This window comes from Urocampus carinirostris, chromosome 4, assembly GCF_059441175.1.
Source record: "Urocampus carinirostris isolate Australia breed hairy pipefish chromosome 4, RoL_Ucar_1.0, whole genome shotgun sequence".
Lineage (NCBI taxonomy): Eukaryota > Metazoa > Chordata > Actinopteri > Syngnathiformes > Syngnathidae > Urocampus > Urocampus carinirostris.
Genome location: NC_142352.1, coordinates 43714149 through 43740047, shown reverse-complemented (window position 1 = coordinate 43740047; position 25899 = coordinate 43714149). Strand labels below are relative to the sequence as shown.

The 25899-nt window shown below is 38.7% G+C and overlaps 1 protein-coding gene across 4 annotated transcripts; it reads right to left on the bottom strand.

Moving 5' to 3' along the window:
- Positions 1 to 1045: 1045 nt before the first annotated feature.
- On the bottom strand, positions 1046 to 25889 carry immp1l (inner mitochondrial membrane peptidase subunit 1). 4 transcript variants are annotated; one of them, XM_088334667.1, is made up of 9 exons: positions 25712 to 25889; positions 25579 to 25636; positions 22856 to 22981; positions 14914 to 15097; positions 14458 to 14570; positions 14285 to 14373; positions 13891 to 14017; positions 6005 to 6115; positions 1046 to 1686 (listed from the first exon to the last, which is right to left on the bottom strand). In XM_088334667.1, the coding sequence occupies exons 5-9, from the start codon at positions 14560 to 14562 to the stop codon at positions 1603 to 1605; spliced, it is 516 nt and encodes a 171-aa protein (XP_088190793.1). In that variant the 5' UTR covers positions 14563 to 14570; positions 14914 to 15097; positions 22856 to 22981; positions 25579 to 25636; positions 25712 to 25889; the 3' UTR covers positions 1046 to 1602. The 4 variants fall into 4 exon arrangements, with proteins under 4 accessions (XP_088190793.1, XP_088190794.1, XP_088190792.1 ...); XM_088334668.1 differs by lacking the exon at positions 14914 to 15097 and having other exon boundaries at positions 14458 to 14568; XM_088334666.1 differs by lacking the exon at positions 22856 to 22981.
- Positions 25890 to 25899: the final 10 nt, after the last annotated feature.

Genomic DNA, 25899 nt, shown 5'->3' with positions numbered 1-25899 from the left:
TGTATGGTCCTGGTGCGCGATAGATATCACATAAATTGACAATGGAGAGGACCTCATAACAAGAGCCTCGAACGACTTGTGATTATTAGAGGTACGAGGAGTAAATTTGAGCGTTTTTTCAGAAATGAGCGCGACACCGCCACCCTTTTTCAACGTGCGTGCTACATGGCTACTCTCGTAGTCTGGGGGAGAAGCATAATTTAGAGCTAAATACTCATCCGGGCGTTACTAAGTTTCACAAAGACCGATACAGTTAAGTTTATAATCGCGAATAATATTATCTACAGGTAAAGCTTTAGGAGCAAGCGATCTAACATTCAAAAGACCAAATTTTAGCTTTGAATCATTCAACTTAGCTGTAGTCTTTGTAAAGATCGTCACAAGATGTCGCCGTTCATGTGCGTTGGGCTTCAGGCGTCGGTTGACTCGCAGAATCGACGAAGAAAGGATGGTTGGATTAGACAGATCTTCATGTCGTTGCTCCTTCAACTTCACACGCTTCCCTGCACGACATCCCCGCTTCTGTTTTTTGTCTTTGCGCCGTCTTCGTCTTCGATTTTTCTTTTTCTTCGGTGGAGCGGGAAAGCAGGGCGAACCAGAGTCCCTTTGGAGCTCATTCGGTATGTCATGGGTGGTATAGAAAGTGCCCGAAAAGTCGAAATTTAGACGCCCACCCAGTCGGATGAGCTCCCCCCGGCTGTAGGTCTTATTGGCCACGCATGTATCCAAAAAGGAAAGCAGGAGGACAGTGGTAAATAGGATAGCCGGATAGCAACTAGCCACAACGTAAACACGCGCCGCCATGTTGGAAACCGGAACCGGAAATCCTCACAAGGAGGCTGCAGTAACTGGAATTGAACCCTGGACCCTTCATCGTGGGACTGCATGCTAACCACCCATCCGCTGTGCAGCCCATTCTTTTAACTATATCTCTTATCGGGGGAGACACATTAAGGGACACGATGGAGAAGACTGGCACCACAATTTTTAACGAGTTATTTTTTTTATGGGGGAAGACACACATAGGGACACCAAATGCACTCAATTTTGTTTGTAGTACTTTTTTTAATTGTATTTTTTTTAACCTTTTAATACATATTAACATTATATTTTAACCATTTGAGAGTTTGTACACCTTTTTTTCATGGCCAAATCCAACCACTTCTTAAGCACATTCAGAGCCTACTTTCCAATATCTCTAGTACCCTGCATCTTGGTCTCTTCCCCAGTATTTTTGGGCGCGACGCGTAGAAGGGCATGATGTTTCACATTACAATGCCCTACAAACTAATGCCAGCTGCGGTTGGTCACAAGCAAAATAAAATGCAATGGCAAAGCGGAGCCTCAAAAGCAGGCGCATCAGCGACATTTTTGAGCAGACTTGATTTATTTTTCTTCATTTTGTGCATCGAGTCAGACTTCCATGAAACATGGCAACAATTTTATGCATTTACGAGCATTTCACCCGATATTAAAGAGCTTTTCAAACATGAAAACACATTAACAGTCCAGTAAATTAAAAAAACTAAATAATTTAGAATACATAACACAGTTTAAAAAAAAAAATACATATGACTTATTTGCAAATGAGAAAAAGTCAAATCAGTCTGAACTGCAATCCTGATCCTTACTGATTCGTCTGGTCGGACTTTCACGGAGGGTTCCAAAACTTTCTAGGGGCCAGAGCTGTTGAAAAAAAAAAACAGCATTCAAAAGGAGACTACTTATATCTACTATTCCAATGACGTGCTTGGCGCATTCACCAATACAACATGTAATGACAAGTGAGATAGGGCTGCACGATTTATTAAAAAAAACTAGTTTTCAGACCAGTATTGCGATTTACTGTGCTATTTTTGTTTGAGAGTAATTATAGTAAGATGCTTTAAAGTCCCAGAGTGCAATATTTGACCACGAGATAGCACGGTATTTTCTAATGTGAATGAAAACCAGGGACAACGAGCAAAGTGTAGCAGCAGGACTACTTCTAGGTAGGAATTCCACTATGAAAAATACATACAAGTGTCGCGACCAAATTTTGATTTTTTTTATGAAAATTACCTATGGTATAACAGTTCTTGTATTTTTGCCAAGTATTTAAATCAAACATTTATTACCACTAGGAGGCACTAAATATTACAGACAGTCCCTTTAACCTTTATGAAAACAGCGCCCTATTCTTGGGTGCTTTCGTAGAGTTGCTGTCTGCTGACCATTATTTACTTTTCGATTCCTCAATCGATTTAAGTACCTAGTAGGTACAAGGGTCTATCTAGCCTCTAGAAGACATAATTTCCGACTGAGAGTATATGACCATAACATAATAACATCTAAAGATCTACAAATAAAAACAGAATACAGTTGAATAGTCTTTATTGTCATTTAAAAAAAAAGGACAATGAAACTGGAGGGCTTTGCCTCTCAGCGGAATTTAGAGAGCGGTCTAGGGTGTTTTCGGATTGAGTCACATCTCTGGGATGGTTAAAATACAATAGTCCTGAATGTAAAAGTTTCCCGCAAATTGTAGCTCCTGGTGATCTGTTTCATGGGTAATGAATCTGGCGTTGGTGTCTAGCCAGGCTCGGTGTTGTTAGCCGAGCTGTAGCAATAGGTCAGACCTGAAGCCTCGCGATTGCTTTCTCTCCTGACGCCGCGCTCAGTCGATTCCCGGACGCGATAACAATCCACGGAGCACCTGCTGGCGATCAGCATTTCCTTGCGCTTTTCTGACTTTCCTCAAAGTCTGATTAAATTGAATAATTTATTTTCAATGTAATGAGTTGCTAAAGCCACTAACTGTCGCATTTGTTTGTGCCCCCCACCCTGGGTGTTTGACAGCATACACCAGCCTATCACAGTCACGCACACAGTAACGCCCAAGCAACACACACTGGCCTCTGATTGGACAGCGCCGTTAAAACTTGAACTGAGACATTTCTAGTTGTCCAAAACCATCCATCACTTAAATAACAAACTATAAATCCTTGAAATAAACACAGTCTCCTGCAAATACACAATTAAACAATTTCCCATAGCAATATCGATTAGATTTTGGTTAATCGTGCAGCCCAAGTGTGAGACTTTAAAGGAGATGTTGGTATTTCAGCAGCTGTAGCAAAAGACCCTCAAGTGGAGTGCTGCTATCCAATCAGATGGACAGAAGGTTGGCTGACCCCCTTTCCAGGGTCCTGCTTGCTATGACATCCAATGACATGACAACAGAGCAGAATGGAAAGCTACACAATATGTTGTACGGGCTTCGCTCAATTGGACACACTTGCTTTGAACTTCCAACTGACTAATGTCTATTAAAGAGATTTTTAAATGGACATTGTGGCCTGAGACATGATACATTATAATTAACACGAAAAACCAACAATAAACTAGAATTTTACAAAGCAACTCATGGTAGACAGAGTAACACATTTACCTAACCAATTAAGCTATATATATATATGTATATATATATATATATATATATATATATATATATATATATATATATATATATGTTTAAAAAAAGTATAAATCAAAATACTGCACGTTTAAAACATTTCAAAAATATAAACATTTGGAAATTGAGGGATAGACTTAAAGCTAAAGCTTGTTATAAATCATGATAAATGCAAAAGAATAAATATTGCTATTCCTTAGGTTTATTTTATTTTACTTTGTCATTTGTCTTCTTGTTATATAGGAACATCTTATATTTGATACAAAACGTTAACCTCATGCGAAAATGGCATTATTGGTAATTGGTATTTAAGGAAAAATGCTAAAACGGTTCAATTTTGAAAACAATAGTTGCACTTACTTAGTCATATTTTTTTAAATCAGAAATTATTTAGTATTTATACCACATAATAAGGTTTCTTGAAACAATCGCTAATTAGCGAATAATCTAATAAAACATTTTTCCTGCGATAGTCCTTACAGTATGTCAGTACGACCATTATCACATGCCAACAGTCAAATTATGGAATTTTGAAAAGACATCATTTCATCATCGAAAACTCAACAAAAATATAAATAACTGACGGTCTTCCTTCCTTCCATGCAAAAAAAAAAAAAAGAAAAAAGAAAAATATATCTGTAGTGGGGCAGCACGGCGGCGCAGTGGTTAGCGCTTGTGCGGCACAGTCCATGTCATGGGAACCTGTCGTGGGTTCAAATCCAGCTCCAGACTTCCTGTGCGGAGTTTGTATGTTCTCCCCGTGCTTGCGTGGGTTTCCTCCGGGCACTCCGGTTTCCTCCCACGTTCCAAAAACATGCATTTCAGGTGGATTGGCCGGTCCAAATTGTCCCTAGGTGTGAATGAGCGAATGAGTTGTCTGTCCCTGTGTGCCCTGCGATTGGCTGGCAACCAGTTCAGGGTGTCCCCTGCCCACTGCCCGGAGATGGCTGGGATGGGCTCCAGCCCCCCCGCGACCCTAATGAGGATAAGCGGTACGGCTAATGAGATGAGATGAGATATCTGTAGTGTTATTATTGAAAGAGTTTTACTAAATAGAAACATTTTCTCATTTTAAGAACATTTCATTTTAAAAGAACATAATTTTTGCCTTCTAACATATGACGGCATTTTGGTAGTCAAGTATTATTTTTTAATCTTACTCAGGTTTTAACTTGTTCTTTTAATTATTGGATAGAAAATAACTTGAATGAGAAAACTTGTGTCATATGGGGCAAAATGTTCATGATTTTAGGTATTACATGTCTTATCTTTGTATATAAAAATGAAGTACATTAAATGAGAACATAGCTCTTTATCTGTTAAGTTAAACAATGTTGCTCAGTTTAGGAATACTTTATTTTAATACTCTAGGAAAATGCATTTGACTTGGGAGCCTTATCCAGATTTTATGTTCTCAGATGGGCCCGATCAGTAAAAAAAATGTCAAAGCCGAATATTAAGCTTTGTTTGTCAGTACTATGCTTCATCATCCATCCATTATCCATCCATCATCTGCACCGCTTAGCCTCAGTAGGATCACGGGGGTGCTGGAGCCCATCCCAGCTATCATCGGCCAGTGGGCAGAAGACACTCTGAACTGGTTGCCAGCCAGTCGCAGGGCACTGCTTTATCATTCAGCCTACATTTTTAGCGTACCCTTAAAGTTATAATCATGGATAAAAAAGCAGCTTTTTAAAGAACAACACATGTTTTCCCAAAACAATGGAAATACATGGTTTTTATGTTTGGCATTGAATGTGTTAACACATTATTTGTTTTAGCAGTTGAATAGAAACAGCTTTGCATCCAAACCAACTCACCACAATAAACCAACTAAAGTAGGAGCTATTAAAAAAATATGCTTGCCTCAATTGCCATACTGCTTTAGAAAATATTAAAAAACATACACCAATTAAGAGGTTAACAGTGAGCAGGCAATGACATCAGTTACATCTACCAGGATGGGCCCAATGAAGCTGATAAAATACTTCACAATATTGTCTTTAGCATGAAACCAGATAGATCTTATTAACAATGATCCGTGCAAACAAGTTCCATGCCATCACACCTATATTCCCTCTCTGATTGAACTCCTGCAGTCTTTTTTCCTGGTTCTGGCTCCCTTAAACTTTGAATCATTTGTCTTTACAAGTACATCCATCTAATGTATCAAATCCTTAGTAGCAGCACATTCAACCATATCAAGTGTTTGTTTGTTAACCTAGGGTGCTTTGTTTTATTATTGTTTATCAAAGAGAACACCTGTTTACATACACAAACATAAGTAGTACCAAACAAGGATCGAACGATAGCTGGACGTTAGTTTTTAGACTTTTATTGCCCTAAAACCGGGCATTTGATCTCTATTTATTACAAAATATCATAACTTTTGATAGAAATCAGCTAGAAATTTGTTAAACATTTTGGCCCGTGGGCCATATGTTTGACATGTTGGCATTAGCCAATTCATTAGATGACATGAAAAAATAATTTTTCGTCCTGTACATGACATTTGATGACAGTGTATACGACAACACAACTCTATGTTACCTTGCAGCAAACACGCCCTCGGATGAGGGCATACGGAACTGGGCCATAGCTCCTTGAGTCAGTCGAGTTCGTAAGGTTATCGCCCTCAAGCCATACATGGCCTTTTGGCACCTAAAAGACACACCAGACTCATAAGCAGGGAGGACAAAACATAAAGGTAAACAGTACAACTTCAGAAGATATTGTGCCATTTTCTTGTTTGGAAAATCACTCCACGGGCTCCCCTACACACACTCGCTCCTATACACCTCTACAGAGTTACTTCAGCGAACAGGCCCTCATCTTAACGTCACCCGCCTGTCCCTCTTTAACCCCGTACGGTATTAGGAGAGAGGTCATGGGTAACGGGCAGGGTCAGATCAGGATTTAGGAAAACTTCAAACAAGGGAATCATTAACCTGTTGGCTGAGATCTGCACCCCTGAAAGCTAAAGAGTGGCTTGGGCACAGAGAGATAGAGAGATAGAGGGAGAGAGAATAGAGAGAGATAAAGAGGGCCAATTCAAAAGAGTGAGAGTGCTAAGCTGCTGCTAGCAGCAGCATCCAAGGGTCTCCACTGCGGTCCGACCTGCCAGCGGGGTGGTCATCCAAGCAGGCTCTAATTCACAATGACACCAATTATGATTAATCTCATCACTTTAGGAGAGTAGGCTTGTCAAGGCCCTAATTAAGTGCACTGTCCCCCCTTTATGTGCAGACAGGATCAACAACACATTATATTGTCATAATGGGCATCACTATTCACAAGTCTATTTTAGTATCACCGAACTTTTTAACTGCAAAAGTGCTCGCAAATGATAGAACGCGTCCAAAAAATGTTCTTCTTGGTCGTGCCTCGGTGTCCCTAATCAGCTCTTAAGGTTATCCATCCAACAATGGGGATGATTTTGTTTTTATTGTATTTTCCATAATTGTGACAGAAGTCATATCAGACTTCATATAGAGCCACTGACATGTTGACCTAACATGGGATAAACAACTCAGTAAATAACGACAACGCAAATGAATATAATTAAAAGAAGTCATCAAAGAACCATATGTCAGCATGCTGGATTCCCACCATTACACCTCATTAGCATGGTAACATATGCCGGCTCCCAAGCTATGGCAAGACGCACTGCCGTTTTTCATCGGACAACCTTTCCGCTCAAGTCTTAATTCTATGAAACTAAAACCAGAACGCGAGGAGGATGAAACCTGATGTAGGCAATGTAATAACATACCATTTATATAAAAATCTAAGGAACACAAAAGGAAGCATGGTCAGTGTAAAGATCATATTGTATTTGACAATGAACATTTCAGCAGACCCAAACCAATGCCTGCATAGTAACACATATTCACCCTGAAGTAATCAAAGCTTACACCGAACATTAATACATCAAGAAAAACAAAACAAAACACATTTACCAACAACATTAGCACAGAAGAAAAGAACATTGCAAAAAAGATTACTCTCTTAGCAGAAAAAAAAATGTTTCATAAATTAATTTACTCACTTTAGTTTCAAACTGTTTTCATGTAAAAATAACATCAACACTGACAAAAAATAATAAGTGAATTTCCATACGGGGATGAATAAAGTATCCGTCTGTCTATCTATCTATCTATAAAAAATATGGCCTTATTGGCAGTGTATATTATATTATTTGATATTCTCATTCGAGTAGTCTTTCAAACTGTTTTCTGGTAAAGTTGAAAATTAATTTGTGAAATGTCATTTGTAAGTTTACTGTACTTTTAAATGTCTTTCTGGGAAAAAAAATGATTATAGTTTGAATGTGCTTCTGTACGCTTTTATCCTCAAAAGTACCTTAACGACGCCAAATATTATATCCAGGTGCTGTTTGTATTCTTGCAACAACTGTATCATTTTAGGGCCCTCTAACTATTAATCAAGATGGCCTTCGCTTTGGTGTTGGGAAGTCAGGGGAAGAGCTTACACATGTATCCTCTTGGGGCCCGCTAACTATGAATCAAGATGGCCTTTGCTTTGGTGCTTGGAAGTGCCAGGAAGCCCGCTCAAGAGTTTGACTCCCTTTCCACATTCCTTTCACAGTGACGCATTGTACCTTTTATATTACAAAGTTTTACTTTCCTTAATGCTCAGTTATTATGCTCACAAACCATCTAGCGACCAGCATTATTCACTTCATTTAAACGTACGTTTTCTGTCTAAACGAATCAGATTTGTTTCATGTATTTACGTGATCTCGCTTAAGCCAATTAGATGTGTTGTTTTGTAAATGAGTCTCTAGCCATCGGGGGAGCTTGATTCCTTTCTGAGTTGGTCATGGAAGCATGCGCCTCCGATGGAAGGGCCATCAAAAACCGAAATCTCCGACTCAGTGAGTTGTTTTCTTCATCCTATTAGTCTCAAGTTTTAACCTTAACATTTCCGTATAATAATAAAACTCTTTCGGTGTACCGTCTTTCTTTGTTAATACCTCATGTTTAAAAGTTGGGATATGTTGCTCATAGTCAGGTGCGGCTAATGTATGTACGAAATGTTTTTTCCTTTAAAAATGTACCGGTGGTGGCCTATAATCAGGTGCGCCAACTATTCCAAATTTCACGGTATATATTAGACTAAAGGCTGACGGCGCTATCGGTGTGAGAGTGTCACTGGGTAAGTGTTAATTACATTGTGAAAAGCGCTTTGGGAGGTCTTCGGTGACTTGAAAAGCGTATTAATGCAGTCCATTTACCATTTTTTTCTGTAAATACTATGAGCACCTTTGTCTAGAGAAAACAACAATACTGTGAATTATCACGGTCTTGAATCACAAGGATTATTGAGATAATTCATCCGGTACATGCACTATTCTTAGTCGGTTACGCCGTTACGGGCACGATTGCGCTTTAGTGTTGGTTGTGTGTCCTTTCTTATTAGCCATTTTTAGAAGTACAGTTCAAGGCATGTCTACAATAATTTTTAAAAGTAAAATTCTCTGAACTTCCTGTTCCTGCTGAAACCAGTACTTTAATTAATATTGCAATTGTGGAATATAAATTAATATATGATAAGATTTAACCACCTATCTCAGTGAACTGCCAATTTTTTTCACACTGGTAACAACCAATCAGAGCTCATCTGAGAACAATTGTCAAGCTGTGACAGGATTTTACCTGGGCAACATCGATGGGATTATTTTGGGGGTACGGGGGGTGTTGATATGGAGTCGAAAAAATATCTTCGGTTGAATCTGGAAAAATATTTTGTAAAATAAAAATACAATAAAATCTGAAAACAAATTGAATGGAAATGATTACAAGCGGCAGTCTGATCAATGGAGAAGGCTTACATTGTTAGGGCCAATCCCAGTACTCACATACAAATCCTCTTAGTCCACAAATCGTTTCTTTCAATGAGTCAATGCTCAATTTAGTGTAGCTGGTTAGGCAGCATGCAGTAATATTGTAACCGAACCGCTTCCATTTTTAAACGCATCAAATACATTGTCGGCTGCTGGAATTTAGATAAATATTAGGACAGGAACAAACAGATCTTATTAAATTTAAATACAAAGAGACAAGAAATAAACACCATATCAATCAAGTTAAATACCTCTTAACATTACTGTTAAATCATTATAAAATCTCAATCCAAGACATACCGAAAGTAAATTGAATGCTGTTCTTGAACCAGAGAATATGGACAGACAACTAAATTCAGATTCAGATTCAGATATACTTTATTGTCATTCGTGTACACGTGTATACAGAACGAAATGTCGATACATCTGACCCACACAGTTTCCTTGAGCGTCAGCCGGGATAGATAAGTTTAACCATGTCTTCGTCAGAATTATAGCGCAGCAGTTCGTCATGTCGCGGTTCGATGTTAGTTCCAGTTGTAAATGGTCCAGTTTATTGTCCAGAGAGCAAACGTTGGAGAGGAAAATGGATGGGGGAGGCGTTTTGAAGGGTTTAGCCTTTAGCCTAGCGGTTAGCCCGGCCCGACAACCTCGCTTCCTCCTCCGGTCACACCGCTCTCTTGCCACTCTGCTTCGCTGCTTTGTATGGATGGAAACTGAAATAATCACTGCAAGTACTACTAACATTGAGTAATCTGAGTGATATTTTTGCATTTAAATGCTTGCAGATGTGTGTAGGTAAGACATTAGCTTGAAGACTCTGTAAAACTAAACAATCTGTAAAACTAAACATTGATAATCTGTAAAACTAAACATTGTATTTTACACATTTTTCTAAGGGTAGGTCTAGATGTTTCCAAAAGTGGCCATTAGGAGATCACAAGTTTACAGCTATAAAAACTCGTAAAATGAATTATACAATGGCCACGTTTTTAGACATTTTAAAAGCGTTGTAAATGTTTGACTTCTCTTTCCAAAAGTCAGCCAATGATTGTGTACACTTGCGTGTAAACATGGTGCGAAAAATGAATGACGAGTGGCGTTACGCATGTTTATTTTGGGGTCTAATTTGAATATGCAGTGAATATCTGCGTTAGTGCTGCACAATTAACCGAAATCTAATTGATATCGTGATGCAACGTAGTGCGACAGTGCACCTGCAAAACAATGCGTTTTTTTGCAAGGATTTATAGTTCTAGTTTGTTATTTGAGTGATGGACTGTTTGGCCAACGAGAATTGTCATGTTTTGTGGTTTAACAGTGCCGGACAATCGAAAGCATGGTATAATGGCACCAAAGGCGAGGCAATGTTTGCAAGACGTATGTGCACAACTTAAATAGGCTGGTTTAAGCTCTCAGTCAAACAGCTGGGCGCACAACTGGCTACCAAAACAAACGCGAAAACTCGTACCTTTAGCGGCTCGTTACATTGAAAATTAATTGTTAAAATAAATCGGACCCTGAGGAAAGTCAGAGGAGCGCAAAGAAAAGCTGATCACTAGTGGGTTCTGCCTGGATTTTTAGCTTCTGGCAATAGACTAAGGTGGTATCAGAAGGGAAAGCTAACAGTTCACGCCTATTGACCAATCGCAGGAAAAAAAGCTTTTAGAAGGGATTGATGAGGAGCCGGCTCCTGTCGTTCACTTCCAAGAATCGGTTCATAGAGCCTGTTTGTTTGCGAATGACACATCACAATAGGCCTAGGTGTAAAGTAAAAGGCTCATCACTGCAATTAAATAACCTGACTTATAATAATGAGTACAGTAATTCTCAGTGCGAGATGTCACTTTACTATTATGGCATGTGTGGCTTGATAGACAGCAGCAGCCATCAAGCCTGCCGTTGGGCCCCCATGATGAGAAACAGTTGTGTACCTGTCGTGTTTTAAAAGTAGAGCTCCTCTCAAATAGGGGGCGTGTTGTTAAATGTCCACATTATTACCATGCTCATTATGTTAACATGATTGAGGTGTCAAATTAAATCCAATCCAAGCATCCAGAGTTCATCTTCCACTATCTTTCTCTGTTGATCTACATTGAAAGAAAGCCTTGTGTGGTAAGAGATTGGAGGAGGAGGGGTTACGAGAGGGGTTCGTCTTTTGTCACTTTACCAGCCTATCCTCTCGCTCGCTCGCCCTCCCTCTGTGCACTGTAATATTAGGGATCAAGTGTCATTGTTTTGACACAATAGCTCAGACAGAGGCGAATCCTAAAAAGGTGACAGTGCAATTAGCCTGCAGTTGGATCTCTCAGGGTGGAGACAACATGCCAGGCTGTCTGCGCAAAATGAAGCGATGACAGCGACCGCCTTGCAAAACTCATCTTCACGAAATGAACAGCGCATCATTTTTATGTCACTCTAAAGAAGGCTGAACTTTAATTTGAACGACGGCCTCTGCTCCACGACATCGACAAAGCTAGTTTTTTTCCAGGAATAACAAAATCCAATATGCATTCTAACGTTGCTTTTTAAAATAAAATATTGTGGACAGAAACAAAGAATACTTGAATAGAATTACTGAATTTTCACAGCAATAAGGTCCACATAAAAGTATCAGATTTTCTTCAAATTGTGCGGCGCGCCCTATCATGCAGTGCACCCTGTGTCCTGTGTGAAAAGGCGGACAGAGACTAGCATGGTGGTCGAAGGGTTGGGCGCCCGGCCCAAAACCGGCAGTCAAAATTGACAAAATTTGGGGGTGAAATCCGATGTTTATGTGAGAAGGTTCTCATTTCCATCTGAATGCAACATGTATGCAATCTCCTGTGACTTTTATGCCTTCTCCAATGTTCGCCACAAGTTTCCCAGCGGCGGAACAGGACACGTGACGTCAGGCACAGGGCATCCACTGATTGCGGAAGTACCACTAATAGATGGTAACGCCGTAGCATATCAATTTGAAAGTTATTGTGATCATCTTAGTGCTTTCGTTGAGTGATTTTTTCACCCGGACCTGGACTACAGTGGTGGAGAAACTTACAGCGGATTACAATGACAAGAATGGATTGTCGATGCTTGGGCGGGACGTTTTAAATTTAGTTTTATCGGTGTCTTTTACTTAGAAATCAATACTTCAATAAACAGTATAGAAACTCAGTTTTGCTTTCGTTGTATTTTAAAATACATACAATTGAATGCTTGTCTGTGTTGTTGGAATGCGACCGCAATTAGGGAGCTCCCACGCCCTATCGTTGGTTGCGCCTTGTGTATGTGTTAAATACAGAATAGAACAGCTATGGAGACGGCATGCTTTTACACAGTGCGCCCGATGATCGTGAAAATACGGTAGAAATATTTGGGGTTTGATAAATGCCATAGCACGAAAAGGACACAGTATTAACAATAAGCGGTGACAATACTATTTCTATTTAAGTAATCTCTCGTTTTTCATGGAGGTTGCCTTTTACAAAGGTCCTGCAATAGACAAAACCCGCAAAGTACAAACCTTAATTTATTAAATACAACAAAACCAGTATGACTAAAATATGAAAGCCACAAGTGATGCAAATGGCTCAAAATTTCAGAAAACTCGTTTTGCCCAAGGGATTTAGAAACTCCAGCTCATCTCTGAAGAGCAGGAGGACACTTTACATCGAATACAATGGCAACCAGAGGATGATGGTGCTGTATCTGAGTCAAATCAGAGGATTATCCCGCTGCTCTTCACCATAGAAACCTGCAATATCTGTTTCATGTGGGAGAGCAAATCCGTACCCAAAAACGGCCTGAAGAGGGATGGGCACCACGAGGTTGTACTTGCCCAAAACACACCACAGCAAGTGGTGCCCTTTTGACCCAGGTGGTTAAGGGATCTGTGAAGCGTGATAGGGAATTTAAGTATGAATACTTAGAACAAGAACACATTTTGATGCTAAATATGGAAAACCAGGCTTCAACAGGTGTTAAAGATTACCAACATTTTCAAACAAGTGAGAATAATGCTTAATCCTGAGACCACAAAATTACTAAAGCGAAAAGAGCAAGAAGATCGTGCCCATTGTACATACTAAACAATACTTGCTCCTTGTATTTAACAGACTGCCCTTTGTACACAACAAACACTACAAAATGCAACATGAATGAAATATTTGCTTTAGAGAACAATGTACAAAGACATATTCTACATACACAAAGACACACACGCACACACCTCCGCCCACCCATCAGTCTGACCATTCAGCTGGCACTAACTCCAACAGGCTTCAGAGAGATTGCAGGCCTAGGATGTGGGTGTGGGTGAATCTGTAATAGAAAAGCAATGACGGCTGTTTCGCTAGCAGAGCCCCATGCTCACTTTTGGGGCTTCTAAACGGCAAAACACCGCTGCTGTCAAAAGTGGATACTTTAACTAATAACAGCAAGAACAATTACAGCGGTCGACACACAGAAAGGGATGAAAGGTGAAGGTTTTTACTCCTACTAGAGAGATTGTTTTGGTATAATTACAGTAGAACCACATTTTCACAAAATAATTCAATTGTATACAAGAATCCAATTTAGATATACTTACATATGTGTGGGTCTTGAACAGATCTGAAGGACCACTCATACAGACTTTGTCGCCTTCCAGACCGATTACCCTTTTACAAATATTCATATTTGGATCAAATAGGCTTTTTGCTATTACAATATCACCCCTGAAAGAAAATATACAAACAGAAAGTTAGCATTCATTTTGAAAATGAGAAAAATCCTATAATTGACGTAACACCATACAAACAATTACAAATGAAAATCTACATATGAGCCAATACCAACAGTAGGTCTCTGTATCAGTGGCGATACAAGCCTTTTAAATATTAGTAAGACATGCAGAAATATAATTTTTTTTGTACCTGATAGAGATAATCTTAAAATTATTTAAAAGTGTACACATAGAGGAAGAGTATAGGATTGTTACCTACTTTTGTATTTTGCAACGGTGCCGAGTCATTCGCTCAGAGAACACAACATCTTTGGTGATGATGGTAGGCTCCATTGATGGGCCAGAGCACTGAAAAACAGCATTATTTAATAAACATAACTTAATAAATTGTGCTGAAAATGCAATTCCACCTATAGTTGTATTTACACCTACCACCACAATCTCTCCAATGTATTCGAAGGCACAATGTGCAATGCAGCCATACTGGATGGTGTAGCCAACAAACCCCAAAGTCTTTGCGAACACACGACGAAACATCTTCACCTAAAAAGTAAAACGCAAAACATTATATACAATTATATGCAAGGTAACATAGATGTGAGATACGTATAGATATGTGACAAAAGGGCAAACCTTACTCGCCCAAAGCCCATTTAAAGTATGTGTTTTACGGCCTGACGACAACATGAGGGGCATTTTGAAAAAACTGTGTAAAAGTTGAGTTAAAAAGCAATATCTACCAGTTTCATCAATCTTGGGGAGTGTCGGTCGTACTACCTTATGTCCACTGGACATGACAAACGTTAGCAACAAATTACAATTCACGTCTTTCGAAATGGCCATGATTGTTCCTTGCCAGAAATACAATATTTAAAAAAAGCCTCCCCTTAAGATGAATAAAGAAGATGAATTATGCTTCTTAAATGCATCCATCCATCCATCCATTATCTGCACTGCTTATCCTCTAGGGTCGCAGGGGTGCTGGAGCCCATCCCAGCTATCTTCGGGCAGTGGGCAGGGGACACTCTGAACTGGTTGGCAGCCAGTCGCAGGGCAGCTTCTTAAATTTTTTCTGCACAAACACAGTTCACAAATTTATTTGCATCCTTTACTTTAGATTAAAAACTGGTATACATTTTTTTTCACTTTTCCTCAGCTAAAAGAAAGCATTGTAAGTGATGAAAAAGGTTAAATACAAGCAGCCGTAATTGAAATAATTTATTGAGAAAGTAATTTAGGAACACAATACCAACATAACATTTACTATTTATTTAATGTCCTTTAAAGTCTGATTCATTATCAGAAGAATTGTTTCCCCAGTCGTCCATTTTACATATATAACACATAATACATAAATACACATAGTTGGAGTGCTGCGTTTGGATTAGTGGACAGGAATAAAACTAATTTCAGAGAAAAAATTACATGAAAAGATCATTTTTGACCATTGCAGTATGGACACAGAAAAAAATGGTCGAATAGATGTTAAAAAGTCACTTCAAAAGCACCAAAAGACGTCTACTTTATGGGAATACATTGGGGTGTGCATGGTAGTTCATTGGAAGAGGCAAGCATAATGATGACTATTTTTGGACTAAATAAGGTCTTTAAAAAAGGAGACCAGTATTAGCCCAAAACCCCACTTTCAAATCTTGCGGGGTGCTGGCTGAAGAGAAATTAGGCAGAATAAATGGTGTATTAATGAAAGACTTAAATGATGGTGCTATCACTTGAGTTCACTTTTATAGCTTTGTTGGTGATGTAGTACAATAGCCCTGCCAACCAAAATGTTGTTTTTTACTTAAATTAAAAAGAATGCACCAAAACAAGAATAAATGCTTTAGCTTTCATAAGTGTTGTATAAATCACTAGTAAAAGATTGTGCAGTGTAAACAACATTAAACATCAAGATTTTTCATCAAGCTCATGTCGATCTACAAAAGCCATAAGCTGTTTGGGGTTTAATTCCTGAGGGGGTGTAGCCAAGGTTGTCACAGTGGGTTAAGACGGCACGTTCCCCAGTGTTTCATTCGCAGAAGCCAGTTCACACAACAAAACTGCCCCGAACCTTGACCCGGTGTATGACAGACCAATCAACACCTCGGGCTCAGGTGATGTACAAAACACAGAAGCTGTGACACTTGCGTAGAAGGCAGCCCAGCAGCATGACCGTCACACCGTCACTTGCACTAGCTGTGTTTAGAGCAGTTATCAGCTTCTCTGCCACAGAAACACCAAAAGCACAAGGAGCCATCAGTAGGCCCTAAAAAACAAGCACAAGATGTCCTGTGTCTTGTAAGCAAACACCTCAGTCACACTTAGCGTATTGACTTTTACTCAAGCTGCTGCAAGGACAGAGGGCAAAGACCATTTGTACACAAGTCATGCACATTGCACATACACTCTGTCTCTACTGATAGATTAAAAAAAAGAGAAGAATGGCCACATATCAGCTTTGAGCTTTGTCCACTCTTCAAACAATTTCAGAGCGGGCCACTCTGGTGCCAGTACACCACAGGGTAAAAACATTTTTTTTTTCCTCCATCTCCCTGGCTCCTTCTGTCTCATTCCCCAATGCCTTCGTCCCCTCCCATGGTATTATTAACCAAAGCAAGCGGAGCGGAAACCAAAGGCCCAAATCCTCAGAGCTCAGGGAATGACTTCCCAAAGATAGACAAGGATTAGATCCCAGATTTTTCCTTTGCTCGACTGCCGCCACCCCGCTCTCTCCCCAGGCTCCCGACAGACCAAGCGTCAGGTGGCACTCCCAGCGCAGCCAAAGGTGTCGCCCGTAATCCCATTACCCCCACTCAAATATTCGAACACACACAAAAACATAGACACATTAGAGTCTAATTCATGCCAACTTAAATTCACATGCTAAACCTTTAGTTGTATTATTTCAATATTGTATAAGGTCCTGTTTGCAGTCCTCTAGGGTCCAAACTGTTGCAGACATAAAGAAGGGTGGCCAAATGATAAACGTAAAGAATAATATCCCTCGGTCAAATGATTTTATATGATACATAGAGTGGATTTTGTACTGGACTTATTAAAACCACTAGGATGTATGAAAGCATTGTACCTGGTATAATCCTATTCTTGCATGCTTGCAATATATTTTTTTGTTTTAAGATTATTTTTTAACTAGGAAAAACATTGCTAAAACAGTTGTTATTTCATCTCGTAGATTGTATTGAAATATTGCTAAATAATAAAACAAATTACCAAGATTAAAAAAAGATTATAAACATTGAGAAAAAAAAGTACAACATTTCTTATTCAAGAAAAAAAAATTACATATCTTAAAAGAAAATACACTGAAAAATAAGAAAAGAATCCCAATTGGGTCAAAAATTGTTTTTGCCAGCTACAGCTGGTTTTATTTCCGTGTATTACATCCATAGTGATTGCTACACATGGGAAAAAGTAAACAAAAGTAAAATAATAAAAAAGTATCCCCTAACACCTGCCAAACATGAAGGACAATTATATACGGTTCAAAAATAAAATAATGTGAAAAAATAAAAATATCTACAAAAACAAAATTGTCATTAGCATTGGTAACACAGATTTCCATTGGAGATGTATAACTTGGAGTCAACCAAGGTAGATTATCAATACCTAGTTATTTTAAGATACTGTTACTCACGACAGTCACCGATACTAATATCGTTTGTCTTCTAGGGCCAATAAAAATCTAGATAGATGGTAACAACACAAATATATATATATATAGACAGATAGATAGATAGATACAAAAAAAACATCACTACCTGGAGCACATCCCTTTATATTTCTTCTCTTTGAAATAAACTAAACAGTGACACAAAGCCGACAACCAGCATTAAGGCCTCATGTTCTACAACATTTGCCTCCATCTTTGTCATCTCATGGTACTTGCATTAAAATCGCACAGACCTGATCTCAAATGAGCTCTTTATTCTGCTAGAATGAGGATAAAAAAATTGCTACAGTGGAGAGCGTCCTGTACAGCTGCCTCCATATCAGTGTGTGACCCGACCACCTCCTCTTTTCCCTCTACCACCTCCTCCATTCCATTGTGCATTCAGCAAAGGTGAGGATTAAGAGACTTTGCATAACAAGATCATACAGCCAGTGGTTGATATCAAGAGAGTCCATATGCACCCGCCTGGTTTTCTGAGGCACCCTCTGTCATTGATAGTGTGTGCTCATATGTGGTGTGAATCTGAACACAAAACATCACTGACATGGCTCATATAATATGACTGTTTGCTCATGGACTCCTGTGGGATGCAGCACAAGGTGGACATCCACAGAGACAAGGCAGTATCTCTATTACCTCGGATTCCCGAGAGGCAGAAAAGCAACACTAGCTCTTGTCCTTTAATACCCAGCACATATGTGTCAGCACTGACGTTAATCGAATACTGATTTACAGCTGTATATTACCACAAAGTCTCTCCGCTAATCCGGGATTACACGCTAAACACGTTCATGGGAAAACAAAGGAAGTCAGACCAGGGCGCTCTGCAGAACCATCTGTGGCCAGAGGCCTCCCACAGTCGTGGCGCTGTGCTTCAGTGCAGAAAAGAGGGGGATCCCAAATTGAATAGCTGAATAGCAGCCGGCGACGACGCCTCAATGTGTGTTTAACTCTGTGATCCTCTTATCCAAGAAGCATGAGCGATTCAAAGGTGGCAAATGACACATGACCATGCCAATAAAGTGCAAATGTTTAAATCTTCACACTGTTCCAGCTGTTATTGTAGCGCAAAATCAGGTGTACTTATCACCTGGGTCACCATTTTGAATATTCCAGGGTTTTGTAAAACGTGACAATGAGAGGTAAGTGATAAAGAACGTGCAAGTAGCCAGACAAACAAATAATTGTCTGATTATGGCTTTTTATGTTGTCCAGTTTATTGATTTGGCAGTTAAATAGATATGGCACTCGAACATTCTAAAACCATGACATTTTAACAAGCAATACTTAGGTGTAATGCAAATTGTGCAATGAATTACAGATTCATGCGATGTAAAATCATAATAATTAGCTAAAAGAAAATAGTATGAATTCCCTTTCTTACCTTTAGAACCGACATGTGAAATAATTTTGGTTCCTCTATGCAGAAATGATTTCATACTTATTAGTTACTTTTATCAATAATTTTAGTTATGTTTCATTTAAAATGATACTACAAAGTATTTCGGATAGTACTGATACATGTCCGAGTTTATAATATTACATCCAGCTGTTCTTGCTTGTAATCATTAGCACTTTGTGGTCCAGAAAGGGTTGGTAATTTCCTCATTTTGAAGTTTGAACTCATTGATAAAATTTGGAAAAACACACACTTTTTTGAAATGTCCATTTAAATAATGTTTTTGCATTAGGGGACTGTGTATTTGCTTGAATTAATTAGCGGTATAAAACAAAAGGAACGCAGTAACGTTTTCATTACATATTCATATTTGTTAAAATCTTTTTACTTCAAATGTAATCTCAAAAAGTCAGGAAAAATTAACAAATGCATGCTGGGCCAGAATAGGATAAAAAGATGCTGAGTTTGTGACAAACCTATTGATTTGCTTTATGAAAGAGAGTTTAGCACTCATTTGGGCCAGTCATAAAATTATGCCTATATCTTTGCAAGTATTTTTGCATGTCAAGGGAGTGCTTTATTCTTTGCAGTATGTATCATCGCAAAAATACATGGATTTAGAGGGTCTTTTTGCACTCACGCAAATCTACACGCCTTTACTTTAAGACATGTTTAAACATTAGCCCGTTTTAGTTTAACACCGAAGGTCGCTTCATGCAGAATGCCAAATTAAAACATTATTTATTTATTTTAAAAACGTTATTTAATTTAGAAATTTTAGGACTAAGAAGAAATGTTACAACAATAATTACTGCTAGTGTTCTCCAGGGATTAGAAACTGCCATTGGCAGAGTAGTGTTAATTGATATACATGGCTAGTCTATTAGAGCCACAAAGACAATCCCAAACCAAACAGACACAAGGGTGTAGCATCAGACTCCTTACACAACTAAATTAGGAAAACATGGGCTGAGAGAGAGCCAGGCAACAGGGGGGCTAAGAGGCTTACAAGCCCCTTGTCAGATATTCTTCTCCCTGAGGATCCCAGATGGAAGGAGTTCTGAGGAAGGACAAGGCAGCATCTGAGAGGCAACCAATCGCACCTATGATGTCTTCCTCCGGGCAGCAGAAGGCAGGAGAGGGTGGGGTTTTATCCCTGTTGCACAAAGCTTAATTTGATCTTAAGTGAACAATAAAAAGGGAGGTTCCTCTGCAATGAGGGGGGCCTGTTTCGACTATCAGCAAAATCAGAGTTAATCCTGCTGATGTCGACATGGACACCTGGCCGGATGGAGACTGACAGATGCGAAAGTCACAGTTGCAGAGTTGTGTTGCTAAATCCCCATCTCTGCTTAGGTATGCTTCATATTCATGGTTTAATTGAAGCCACTTATCTCCATATTGCTGTTTTCATTGTTGCTAACAGCAACACAGCCGTGAAACAGCAGAGCGAGGCTACTATTTACAGAGCCCAGGGTTTACACCGCCAATCAATGGGTCAAGCCGGAGCAAATAATAGCCAACTGATATGAATACAACTGCTATGAACTGAAAGGAAGTGAGGTTTGACCAAGTCCCCAGCCAATTACACTGAATGGAAAAAGTAGCCACTAAGCCTTATTGTATTGACCACAAGCATATATGAGGTGGTGGCCTAGTGGTGAGAGAGCGGATATATCTTATCTGGTGTTGGATCACAGTAACAAAAGCTCCTGTGTTTTGCTTTCACCCGCTCCTGACAAAGACTTCTATATTTTAACACTTGCAAATGACAGATAGCGCAACCATAACAAAAATCATGGAATTCCCAAAGAGGATAGTATCTTATCTTGTGGTTTTAAGGAAATAAACGTGGTTTCCGCACTTGACAAAATATCTGTGGCTTAAATCCATTGAGGCGAAACGAAGAGGTCCACTCTTCAAACAAATTAAAAGGTAAGATTACATCCCTGTACCTACCATTCTTTTGTACTTGGAATATTAGTTTTCTACCATGGTTATCAACACAAATATGTTCCACGTTGATCATATCTTGGATTCCTTAAACACAAAAAACTTGGGTAAATGGCAACGATTATAGTAAAGAAACCAAAACAGTAGAACCAGGAAAGGTCTGACATGTTATGACTACTATTACTATATAGTACAATCAGATACAGCCCATGGATAACACTAACAAAAACACAAACTCGCATGTGCACCTTTGACAAATAGGAAAAAAAGGATTTTTGCACAATCACGGCAAACAGAATCGCTTTCACCACCACACCCACTGTGGTTGATTGGGATTCAAGATAATCTATTGGCGCTTTAAAGTAAATACTATTATTATTATTATTATTATTAATGAGATCATTCTTGCAGACGATAAACAAAAGGTGTGGAGGAGGGGAGAAAAGGACCAAACAACAATATTACAAAATATAATCAAGTTTTGGCGTACAAGATACACTCGGTGTTCAAATGTTGTGGCATTCATAATCAAGGGCCACCTACAGATCTGACCTACTGTTACACTTTCATATATCCTAGGCCATTTTAAATAGATAGGATTCTTATCCCAACCTTAATTATCAACCCAACAACTGCTTGGAGCTTGACCACATACCACTGAGCCTGAATCTGTAATTCTAATTTCCAACATTTGGGCTTTCGCAAAATGATGGATTCTTGAGGGATTCCTGCAGCTTTAAATTCATATCCCTGCATGTTGAACTGCAAGAGGGACTTCCTCCCGCTGAGAAGCAGGTCAGTCAGAGCATCTTATTCGTCTCAAATGGGGCTAGTGTCGTCAGTCATGATATATTCCCTTGGTCCTCTGTCAGGACATATAAATCTCAGTGTCGCTGTCAAAACAGCAGGGTTGTCTTTGCTGAGAGCGTTTGTAAAGTGAGCAGTTGGGCTACAGTTTCCTCTGAGGCCTTATAGTATCCCGTGATCTTGTGCTGCCTCTGGCTTCGATTTGACACACAAGACTATTCTCCAGCTGTCTTAAGGATTACACCATCACTTGTCACTTAATCAGTGTTAAAAGTGGCCATTAAATCATGAAATCACACCTTATCGCTTATAGCATGGTTAGTATTGCCTTGTATCACGCTGCAACTTGTATCATGCTGCAACTTCTCTGAGAAGGTATTAGCATTTCTATACCCACAGATAACATTTTAACGTTTGAGTAAACGTTTAAAAGGTGATCAACGTAGGAAATTGATTTTTGAATTAATACTGCCATTATGCAAAAATATAAATGAATAAAACAGCCCACACCCTTGCAGGAATACCAATTGTAAACAGCTATTGTGCTAATACATTTCCAAATCAACATCAATAAACAGTAATTAATTATGATGAATTAAGATGAAAAATACAGCAAGTTGTGGCACCCATTCAAGCACTCAACCTGTTCCGACTCCAACTGTCTAAATGTGTCACCAAACTATACAAACTGACAGATTTAATTTTATACAAAGACAAAAAAATATTTATAATCATTTCTACATTTACATTACAATCACTAAAGATGACTTTTGATAAATATTTGATGTACCAAATATTCCAGACCACAAAGTGCACCTAAAAACCCCAATTGGCCGGAAATTTGTTAGTGCACCCTATAACCCGGTGTTCTTTAAATACAGTACCACGGAATACAATGTAATTGCTCACAGAATATATACACGAGGTTTTACAGAATACCAGATTATTTGTGCAACAATTGATCAATTGAAAACATTGCTTACCAAAACTAAATTATGCAGCGGGTATCGAACCCAGGTCACAGCAGTGAGAGCGCCAATCCTAAACGACTAGACCAGGGGTCGGGAACCTATGGCTCGCGAGCCATATATGGCTCTTTCTGTGAATATCTATGGCACAGAGACAAATTTGATTGCATGCAAAATTTCTCCATCTTGTTCGAAACTTGAGTTGTTCATCCTATTCAGGTACACGCAAATCCAATCCAAAGCTAAGTATCCGACGTTACTTCGCAGTATATATAGGGCACGTTTTTCACTACAATTTACAGTCAAGGTGTCACACAAAAAAGGGGGGAAAAAACTCGTTTTGGCTGTACAACGCTAAAGAATCCTTTATATAAAAGTTCACTATATAATCTGTGTTCAGTGTTCAGATACCTTATGATGAATCCACAGAACACACTGTAAATACGCCAAAACACCGGAAGAGAACTTAGTCTTTTGATTGGGTGAGTGGGAGGGATGGGTGGAGCCATGCAAAAAGCGCAAGCACTCCCTCCCATCTCTCGCCCTATGCCATCTGCGCCAAAAGTGAGCTCATCAGGCTCCCTATTTGCAGAATGTTGTGACGTTTTTACAAAATAACTGCTTACATCTGGTTTTGAAACCAATATGTATGAAAAAAAAGGGTCAAAATGAGTTTAACCGAGCTTGAGTAATTGCAAGAAAGACACAAGTTTAAAGTGGTATGTTTGTTGATTTTGGGACAAGGGCTCTGGCATTATTCTCTTTTCATTATTTTTATCAAATCATCAAAAATAAATGTGCTGAAGACTAAGCTTTTGTCTGGGGCACGGGTTTAGCAATTTAGTAAATTTGTCTCATAATATATGGTGTGGCTCGTTCCCAAAATAAAATTAATATATTTTGCTTTTATGGCTCTTTGAGTCAAAAAGGTTCCCGACCCCTGGACTAGACCATTACTGGTACTGATGACATACAGAAAGGCATATTGGGTTTTAACTCATTATAACATTAGTTTGACTCACGGTGCCAGAAACATGTGGTAGAGAATGGAGAAAACAAAGCAGTCATAAACAAATATTAATAAACGCAAAATTGGATTAATTGTTTCTGTCTTCGTGATTTTTTGCGTTTATATCGTTCAGGACAAATTACTTTTCTCCATTCTCTAACATTCATTTCAAATTCAAATTAAAAGTGTGTTTATCGTCATATGCACATTAAAGAACCATGTTTCCCTGCGCAGTGAAATTCCTACTCTTTGTCCACACAGTTGCCAGCGTAAAAATAGAAACTTAGAAAGTATATACATGTATAAATAAAAGAATATTAAAATATATATGAAAAAAGATTAATTTAAGATGAGTTAAGGAAATGAAATAAAAATAAAGATAAAGATAAAACACAGGCAACATGGGTAAACAGTGTGTGATAATGTTTTGTATATAAGCTGTATTATTAATAGTCTGGTGGTTAGGTTTTGTGCTCTTACTGCTGCTACCCAGGTTTGATTCCCTTTGCGTACAATGTTTGCAGTTAAGGTCAACGACATTGACTGATCAATCATTGCAATAATGAATAGTAACTCCTACTGTGGTTTGAATTCCATGTGCCTCATAGTCCAGTGCGCCTTGTATATAAAAAAAAAATACTATATTTTTTGGGTCTGTCTCATAATCTAGTGTGCCTTATAGTGCGGCAAATGCAGTATTACTACTTCTACTACTAAAACCCAAAACTCTACATTCCTTGTATTTTGATCTAACGTAACCTGCCCTTTTGGTACAAATCCCGTCCCATTTCCAAATTCATGAAAAATGCCAATTTGTCTTACACATTACATTGTTGTTAGGAGTAGGGATGAAGTTTGTAATCATAGGTGGGTAGAGTAGCCCAAAAAAATCCTCAAGTGAAAGTACTACGAAATTGCGGAGTATCTGTAGCAATGTTGTATTTTTAATTTATTTACTTTAACAACAACAATTCAACCAGATCATCAAATTAGCAAAGTCCATACGATCAACAATATATTACAAGTCTTTGTAATTGTAAGACTGTGTACTCAGAGTTTGTTTGGGTGACCTAAATATATATAGGACTAGATTGAGATAGAGAGATACAGCTATATACAATGCACATACAGTTAAATTAAAAAACATTTGCAATCCTGCTCAAAAGTGCCACTTGGTGGTTGTCTGGGCCACTAGTCAAATGTAAATAAAAGAAACGAGGTCTTAGACAAATCAGATGCCCCTTAGAAGATGCAGACAGTCACCTAGTTACATGAAGGGATTTTAAGTAACGCCTTCAATGTAGCCTGATGTAGTGGAGTAACATTACAGTGTATTCTTCACAAGTATACTCAAGTACGAGTAACAAGTACAGTGATTTAAAATATTTCTAAAAGTACAAAATGTCCCGAAACTTTCTCAAGTAAACGTAACAGAGTAAATGTTACTCGTCAATATCCACTTCTGCTAGTTATGAAACTTAATTAATACTAATCCTTTTTCTTATATTTCTCTTGTATTAATAAGAAGCATAAAATAAAAATAGGTAAAGTAAGTAATTACTTTTTCAGTGTAGCTTTGGCAACACTCGTTTCTGCAGCGATTAGTTTTTATTTTAGACAAATGCAATATTTTGAACAATGCAAAAAGGCTGCACTGCCTACTCATTCAGACACGAGATTCCTCCAACATGGTTACACATACAGTACAGTAAATGGTTTTGGCACTCACTCCAAATCTTTACTTCGGGTGTAATCAAACCAATGTTGTGAACTGGAACTGTAGAGTGCTGCAGGAGAAACGACACACAAGCAGATGAGCCGACAAGGTCATATTTACACTACTCCATACATGAACAAAGTACCTGATTAAGAGTGTAGCAGCTTGCGCCAGCAACTAAATCATACAGGGAATGGAAATGCCACCGTTGACTTTCCTGTATTAAGAGTATTTTGAATCACTTGAATAAAAGAGCTTTTAGGCTGTCATACCCGGTATTTGTTATCATGGCGCTTCAGTTGTCACATGGCAACAAGAGCTTCTCTTATTCGT